Source organism: Zalophus californianus, chromosome 6, assembly GCF_009762305.2.
Source record: "Zalophus californianus isolate mZalCal1 chromosome 6, mZalCal1.pri.v2, whole genome shotgun sequence".
In the NCBI taxonomy this organism is placed as follows: Eukaryota; Metazoa; Chordata; class Mammalia; order Carnivora; family Otariidae; genus Zalophus; species Zalophus californianus.
The window spans coordinates 37,283,777-37,293,171 of record NC_045600.1 but is presented as its reverse complement, the minus strand read 5'-3'; the positions used below and the strand labels follow the sequence as shown (position 1 = coordinate 37,293,171).

At 38.2% G+C, this 9,395-nt stretch overlaps 1 protein-coding gene across 1 annotated transcript in view; it reads right to left on the bottom strand.

Annotated features, from left to right (window-relative positions):
• Positions 1-1,548: 1,548 nt before the first annotated feature.
• The window catches only part of KCNH5 (potassium voltage-gated channel subfamily H member 5), a 305,062-nt gene continuing 297,215 nt past the window's right edge, over positions 1,549-9,395 (bottom strand). The window contains exon 11 of the mRNA XM_035728053.1: positions 1,549-2,496. Within this exon, the coding sequence (XP_035583946.1) occupies positions 1,549-2,496 (948 nt within the window). The remainder of the gene's footprint in view (positions 2,497-9,395) is intronic.

Genomic DNA, 9,395 nt, shown 5'->3' with positions numbered 1-9,395 from the left:
TGTCATGCATGCACCAGTTTAAAAGTATGCCTCTTTGATCAACTTCACAAAATATACTTTGGTCAAAAGAAATAAATTTTTCTGGGTTCTTACAAATGAACATGTATTTTATTCTCAATACATACCATTTAAGGGACTAGCTATACACAACTCTTTGTGACTTTTTTTTTTTAGTTGATAATAGGCACTTTCTAAGAGGAGGATTTATGACTCAAAGACTCGGAAATTCAGTCTCTAGTACCCCCCTTTCAAAAATGGATCTGCCTGAGCCACAGTAGTCTATTGTATCAACTCAGCAGAAGTCCTGCAGTAGAACTGTGTGCAAAAAAAAGCTTTAGAAAATTGTAACCAGGATAAAATTATAGAAAAGCAGTTATCTGAACTGAGCAACTTAACATCAACTTCTTAGATTTTTTTCTAACCATGTTTCATGTGTTATCCCTATAAACATTGTTAGGAAACACGTGTGAACAATTCTGTACCTGTGTTTCGCCCTAAGTTACAGATATGCTACAAAAGTCTATCTGTTTACATTCTTTTTTATTTAGATCATTATAGTTAAAATTTTGATATGATTACTTAAATGTGTTTTGTTTGTTTCTTTGCCAAGAGCCTTTCAACCTCACCTTTGAACAAGTTTTAGAAACACAAATTGAGAACATTCATCACATTTGGAAAACCAGCATCACTAACGTGAATTGCTAAAAGGCCCTTTTACCCTGTGGTGCAGTTTTTCTATAATAATATATACTATATTAATAGTTTCATATTTATGGGGTTGATAAAATCAGCTTATAAGATGGCAGCTATTCTCCAAGACAGAGGGAGTAGGGATTTCCTTACATAAGAGTTAATGATTACTATCTACGTACAGTGTTAAAAAAGGAGAGGTATAGTTGAGCGAAAATGCAATTCATGCACAAAACTCATAGCAATACGTTCTCAATATCCCACACTGCTATCTGGTTTAGGCAACAAAACAGTCATTCCGATGGAGCAAACAGTGCCTATTGGGGAAAATAACCTAACACTAAGTTACAGAAAAATATCCTATGAAAAGAGATTATAAAATGGTACCAACAGTCTAAAAGGTTGAACTCTCCCTTGGCATTAATCTATAATTTTAACTTAACAGAACAGTGAGAAAATGACAGTTCAATATACTCAGCCTGAGATCAAATTTGTCATGGCAACATTGGCAGGTTGGACCCTGATTCTTCAAATATTACATTGCCTTGGTTAACAAAAATCATACTTTTTTGTATTAGAATAGAGATTATAAATAAATGTAAAGTGTGCATGCAGTCAACTGCATAATATACAAGCACTACCTATGTTTTAAATAATCATCTTCTTTGGCAGGCCAGAATCCAGCTGGACATGCAATATTTACATATCAAAATCCATATTGTGTTCATCATATGGAAAGCAAGTGAAAATATATATATATGTATATACTGTATATACACACATATGTATATAGATGTATATACTGTTTTTAATATATTAACAAATATATATGTGTATATATATATATATATATATATATTAAAAGTGGATTTCATCTTTGTCAGATTCAGGTGACTCTGGCCTTGAAACACTAAAAATATCCTGACATGGTATTTGGGGAGGTACTTGGAGAGGCATTTGGGATTTGGGAGAAGAGGTCTGGGGCACGCTTTTTTCGGAGAGTATTTTTAAAATTTCTGCCACCTGCTTTTCCAGGGCAGTCATTCTGCAGCTTAGCAGCTGAATGTCCTCTTTGAGTTCATGCTTGACTTCCTGCAGTGTGGTTTGTAAGGCCTGCTCTGGGATGGGATAAAAGGGGTGCTTGGCATCAGCCTGAATCGGGCTGTGCTCCAGCGGACTTCGGGCCTCTCCGGCCTTATCCAGACGAAGGTCACTTTTTGTAATCCCACTGTCACAAGAATCCGTTTTCCGTAATGGGTTTTTAGTAACGCTGTTCTCGGAATCGCTGCCCTTGGGGTCCTCTGACAATAGCCCCATCGACTCGGCTTTCGTGACGTTATTCCAGTCTTCCTTTTTCTCCTCATGCACCCCTGTGTTATTCTTGAGTCGCAGCCATCCCCTCCCATTTCCGTTCTTCATCCTGATCGGGCTGTTGACTTTGAGACATTTGGGGTCAGCACCGCCATTGGGCTTGAGTTCCATGGCATCGCGGTTGTTTTGCTTGAGGGACTCGCTGGTTTTCACGTAGGCCAGAGACGTCTGGATGGGCGTGATCTGTGACACGGTGACCACACTGGTGCCCGTGATGGAGGCTCCATTCTGTAAGGAGCGGCTCTCTACCTGGAGCTGGTTCCTCTCGGGGTCACTCTGGGTGGACCCCTGATTCCGCAGCTCCTTCTGCTGCTTGAACTTCTGGAAGAGCTTTCGAACGGGGTGGTCCACAGGGATGCTGAGGGTGACCTCGTTCTTCTGCCTGAGGCGCTCCTCTTCCTCTTTCTTCACGTCACTGATTTTTCGGAAAATGATCTGTGGAGGGGGAGAGACATTCAGAACATGATTATAAACATAGATGGACTTACAATTGTGTGACAGGGTGCTGGATACACTTTGTTTTACTGAGGAAACCCTCGCAGGGTAAGATCACTTAGGAAGGGGAAAAAACACCCCAATGCCATTTAACAGATGCAATATACTGAAAACTCACCATAGGAGCACTGACTTAGCTCATGTTGTCCCACTCGCTTGCATAGGGAAGGGGGAATGTAATGGAAAGACAACTGAAGAGAGGAACTTGCTTTCTAGTTTATGTTCTCGTTTAATAGGAAATATGTAAACATATATGTTAGTATATTATATGTGTGTATGCATATTATGTGTAAGGAAATACAGTAAATTTCCTTGGAATACATCATTATTTTTGTATGTTTTCCTTTTATATATGAATATATTCAATACCATTTTTAATAACATCCTCTGCTTAGGGGTCAAATTATGAGTTCCAGGCTGTAAAAGTTACCAAAACGTTAGGCGGTTTACTAACATAGCCCCTGTGTTGGGTGGGGGAGGGATTACATTTATTTAGGTGGCTGCAGAGGCCAGAACTAGGATCTGTAAGTAAAAGTTCCCAAGAGGCAAATACCAGCTAAATATATACTTCATTTCAAACTGCTATCTATTCATTGAATAAACAGGCTTGAAAACTGACAAACTTCACACCACTAACATATCCAAACAGAAGTAAGAATGTTGTCCATGTAATACTATCACAGGGTGGGAGATTGGACTCTTCAAATTTCAGTATTCTTTAAAATTGTTTTTTTACTGTTAGTATTCGTTTTTCTCTTATCATTATTCCAACCTACATACGGGCTCTTCTTACCTTTTGAAATATCATAAACAATTTCAGTGTAAAGTAAGTGTTTCTCCCATTCGGACTTTAACTTGTTGCCTCAGAACTAAGTATTGTTAATAGTTTTCTGTGCATATTTCCAGAAGTTTTTTTATTAAGTTCTTTAATTCCAGTATTGTTAACATACAATGTTCTGTTAGTTTCAAGCGTACAACACAGTGATTCAACACTTCTGTACATCACCCGGCGCCCATCATGACAAGTGCACTCCTTAATCCCTGTCACCTGTTTCACCCATCCCCCACCCATCTCTCCTCTGGCAAACATCAGTTTGTTCTCTATAGTTAAGAGGCTGTTTCCTGGTTTCTCTCTCTTTTTTTCCCTTTGCTCATTTGTTTTGTTTCTTAAATTCCACATGTGAGTGAAATCATATGGTATTCGTCTTTCTCCGACCAACTTATTTCACTTAGCATTATACTCTCTAGCTCCATCCATGTTGTTGCAAATGGCAGGATATTCTTTGTTATGGCTGAATAATATTTCATTGTATATGTATACCACACTGTCTTTATCCATTCATCTATCAGTGGACACTGGGGTTGCTTCCATAATTTAGCTATTGAAAATAATACTGCATGCAATAAAGAGGGATGCATGTATCCTTTGAATTAGTTTTTTTTTAATTTTGGGGTAAATTTTGACTATAGAATTAAATACACAATGCATGTGCTGTTAAATAGGCAACCACAAGTAAGTACGCATAAACTTCATGTATAATGTGTTTTGAAAATATTACCGGGAAGAACTTGTAACTCCATCAGGAGAAGTAAAAGTGTTCACCATGTAAGAAATCACCACTCATATTACCAGAGTTAGACGTGAATTTAATGAGTGTGAGATTTTTTGCTCAGTCTCCTTCTGAAGAACAAAATAACTGCAGGTGAGGGCTATAAGGAAAATTCAGAAGGGAGTTATATTAGATACAGTGCTCTCAGAATCAGACAATTTTATGAGGCTAGCAAAATTACTTACCTCATCACCCTCTCTCATTAACTTACTGGTTAGATTGGAGATATATGTGAAGTCCACAGCACATAAAAGACACTCAAAGTATATGTTGGTTCTCTCCATTGAAGTCTCATAAAATACTTTCTATTTGAAACCAATTCCATCATCTCTTGAAGATTCAGCAGCTTCCAGGGTAACATACAAACATCGATTTATACTAGAAACCAATACTAGTGATGGTCACTTAACAGAAAAGTCTGGGAGATAGCAATTCTCTAAGAGCACACTTTCTAAATTGAGATTGATGCACCAAATACAGCTTATCAAGTGGTAATGATTTGTATTTTAAAATATTCTCTAAATTCAATAACCGTCTATGAAGACCAGCATATTTTTCCCTCTCTAGTGGCACATGAAATTGGATCTTTTTCTTTAAGATTTTATTTATTTATTTGACAGAGAGAGAAAGCAAGCACAAGCAGGGGGAGCAGCTGTGGGAGAGGGAGAAGCAGGCTCCCCACTAAGCAGGGAGCCCGATGCGGGGTTGATCCCAAGATCCTGGGATCATGACTTGAGCTGAAGGCAGATGTTCAACTGACTGAGCCGCCCATGCACCCCAAAATTGGTCTTTTTAAATGATGTAATACTAATTCAAAAGTCTGACATCAAAGCTCCAACAGTTTAATTAGAAGTTTTTCAAAGGGTTAACATATTTCTCATGCTTCCTAAGTAAACAAAGCTTATGCTGAGCCTTCAAGATATTAACACTCTTTGGGATGAGACAGATCCAAACATGGAAACACAGATACCATGTTCCTATTCCATCCTGTTTCATTGAAAAGGTACTCAATCTGGTTTTAGGAGTTGACATGAGGGGACAAATGCCTGGCCACATCCTCCTTCCCACTCAACTCTGAACTTTTTGTTTGTTTTTTTAAAGGTAGCCCCTTAGCCTTGGATAGATATAACCTTGGTGCAATGTAGTAACTGAGAGGCGCCTTTACATTTACAGTAAAAGGATCTATTTCAAACTCTCAACAAAGGAAGGTGTGTGATTGGCATGTAAGAATGTTAGATAAAATGCAAGACATCCATGCAATATTTAGGACATACTTATATGGAAAAATCAGACATTATTTATCTTAATGGGGCATAGTTATATTTTAAAACATATTCGTTGTTTACCTGAAATTTAAATTTAACTGCATGTCCTGTATTTTTGTTTGCTAAATTTGGCAACACTACTGGTATATAATAGACAAAAATATTACTATCTCTGTAGTGTCCATGTGTACTGTTGTGTGAAGCTCACAGTTTTCAGAAATTATAATAACATATTTGGTGTCCCTGGAACTGAGAATTTGTTGGTATCTTAGGCTAGAGTTTTATGTTTTAAAATTTCAGTAAAATGGCTAATGATTGTTTACAGTTATTGTGTGCTTAGCAAGTTTAGAATGTTTAATGATTTTTTTTTAAGATTTTATTTATTTGTTTGAGAGAGAGAGAATGAGAGATAGAGAGCACGAGAGGGAAGAAGGTCAGAAGGAGAAGCAGACTCCCTGCTGAGGCAGGGAGCCAGATGCGGGACTCGATCCCGGGACTCCAGGATCACGACCTGAGCCGAAGGCAGTCGCTTAACCAACTGAGCCACCCAGGCGCCCAGAATGTTTAATGATTTAAGCCCATGTAAAACATCAATGAAATAAGCCTTTTGCAGTTTCCCTGACCACCATCTGGCCCCTCCCCACAAACCAAGAGCAAACAAAGGTGTCTGGACTGCTATTTAAGCTGAGAACAGAAACTCCAAATGCCAAAATGCCTAGTACAAAGGGAGTCCTGTCACAGAACCAGGCAGCCAGTCTGCATCAGGGGAAAAATGAGATAGAACTTGGGTTGGCATATTTGGTCACCATGAAGATATAAAAGGAATTGAGAAAGAGAAAGAAGAGAGATTTGGGATATCAAAATCCTAAGTGCTACACGTTGTTTCTTTCCCTCCATCTCTGCACTCCAGAGGGATAGGAGGTGAGGTGGTACTAGATGTAGCCCCTGGAGATTGAGAGGTACTTATGCACATTCAGACAGGCCCTGACTTCTCATCTGGAGTTTGCAGAGCAGCAGGACCCATGCATTTACTCTCTAGAGCCAACAAAGCATGCTAGAAAGAGCATACATCCTCTTTAGAGGGGAAAGGTTCGCCTCTTTGTGTCTACCCACACTTCTTGTGTGCCTGGAGGGGCATGGCTAGGATCCCCATGGGTCCAGGAACTACAGAAGGTAGACAACTGTGATTTCAGCCCCATAGAAGCCAGATGAGGCCAAGGTACTCCATGGGGTGGGAGGAGTTGCTGCATTCTGTGGGACACCTGCTGACAGGGCTCAGACCATTAAATGTGCCACGCAGAAAAGAGTGCCCGGTAGCTGGTGCAGCCAGCTCAAAGGCCAACACTCTGAGGAGTTGCCACAAGCCCTCCAGGTCTCACAGACAAGCCCTGGGTGTGAAGTGGACCCCCTTCCCTTAGTGGCAGGCCCACAGGCAATCATGAGCCCAGTGAAAGTAGAAGCAGGTGCAGACGGAAAGCTGGGAAGAGAGAGTCATGAGGAAATTTCTTACCCAAGCTACAGAATTTGACCTGGAGCCCAACTGAAAACAATAATCCTTGGATTTGATCAACTACTTACCATAACCAGGCTATAGAATGGAAATTATGACTTACTGAAAAATAGATATTAGAAGGTTGCATATAGCAAAGGGTCACTTCCACACATGTATTATCTCATTTAACTATCATCACTACTCTTTGATATAGGTCCTATTATTCTCATGTTACAGAAGAGCAAACTGAGGCATGGAGAGTTGATTTGGTGGTTTGCTGCAGGTCACCCAAGGAGTAAGTGGCCAGGATAAATCCAAGAAGTCAGATTGTAAGCAGTCCTCACCATTACACTCTACTGCAGCTCTGTAAGGTAATTTTGACACTTCCTCCTGGGCCCCCCAAAGATGTGGATAGTTGAGTGGGTAAAGTAGGGAGTGATAACAGCAGTTTCACACCCAACAGATAACCCTTCACAGAACATTTGCCATGGAGAACCATCCCTGAAGGCAGTGACTTGAAGAAAGGACCGCAGCTCTGTGCTTGCTAGGGAGGGTATTAGGAGAGACAGCTTCTAAGCTCTCCTCATTCTCAAAGGCAAGTCCAATAGGCTGGCTTCACTCTATTTCCCTTTAAAATACATGCTGCCATTTTGTAGCTTCCTGTTCTCTTCAAGGCACCTCTTGTGTTTTCTTCTAACTTGCTTCTACTTAAATATATTACCTTTACCAAAAGCAGGGGGCAGGGCAGGTCAAAAGGTGTAATTTTCCCCAGACTCTAATACCATTCTTGATCCCACTGCTACCTAGATTCATTTATTTATGGGGGCAGAGATTTTGTCTCTTTTGTTACGTGTTGTATCTCTTACAACAGTGTTACATTGAAAGTCCTCAATAAGTAATGTCATTCATTAATTCAATAATACATTCTCATACATTCAGCAAAGTATGTTTGTGATAGGTCTACGAATAGAAAATACTACCAACAGGAAGATTTTCTACTTTTTAGAAATTGTTTTTCACTCAGTAAACAATGAATCAGTGCTATCTATATTATTGTAATTGATCATTAATGTCTACTCTTATTTCCTCATTTGGAGGCAAACACTACATCATCTACCTCCTGGCATCCTTAGCACCTAGCCCACTGCTGGGCCCAAGTAGATAGTTAACAAATGCTGGCTGAATATAATCACATTCAAAACTTTGACCTACAAATCAATCATTAAAATACTTGAATGAGAACCTATCTCCGATTTCCACTGTAAGGATGCAATAACATCCGTTAAGAACTTATTTTCCAGTTGGTGACAATGCCACACTTTCTTAATGCAAGGTAATAGGCACAGAAATTAAAAACAAAGAAATGAAAAATGAAGAGATGATTTTATCACGTTTAAAAGGTTTAAAGACTAATTATCTACTGAGGTACCACCACCAGTTGAATCATGTCTTATATGTAAAGTATGATAGCTTTTTGTTCTGTCTTGAGTTATAAAAAATGCATTATAGACCAAGAAAATAAAACAGCAGGGGTGCCTAATGGAAGTAACTCACTACATTAAATGTAATAGGCCCTCTCTATAAGTTCTCATTGTTTTAAAGATAACTTTATGACCCTAGACTCCAAATTTAAATAACAATGTATCTTTATTACTAAGGAGACTAAATTTTATCATAAAAATAGCATGGTAATTATTCTACAATACCATTACAAGCATGAGCATTCTCAAATATGTTCTGCTGAATCCTTCCTTTTAAGAAGTGCTTTTTACCTTTAACTTTTTAATTATGTATATAATAAAATGGTTCAACTTAATAACAGAATGGAAAGATGGATAAATTTTATTTAGGTAAGCCCTTTAAAAAGATGTTTTTATTTAGATTGTAAAAACTAGCCTTTGGCAATTGAAAGATCTGCAAACAATAAGCATTTTTGTAATTCAGCTGATTCCTGTATGGGCAATGTGTCATACAGAAAAGAAAACATTTCCTGCTAAATAAACACATAAGTTATATAGATTAATTTTAACCAATTATTACATAGAAATCTCTGACAATAAAATAATAAAATCTTGAAAAAATTAGTTGTATTTCTATATTTTTCTCTAGAAAAAAAATTTTTAATTCCCCTAAAGAAATCATTTTAGAAAATGTGAAAGGATCTGAGTGTTCATAGAACACATGAATTAAACAATGTAAAAGAAGACATGTATATCCATGATTCTCAACATGGTATTAAATCAGCTTTTAAAAATCTAGTATTTGGGTTTTTTTCTCAGTATTAATAATCTAAAACTCTTGCACTTGATGTACTCTGTGTCTTATCTTTTGCCCAACGGCAAATCAAATTGCAGATGCCACACCACAAAAATTAAGGACAAAATCAAAAAAAGAAAAATCATGAATCAGGCTATGACTCCAGCCACACATTTATTGGTAGAATGCACAATAGCCTGTACTGTTTCTATCAGC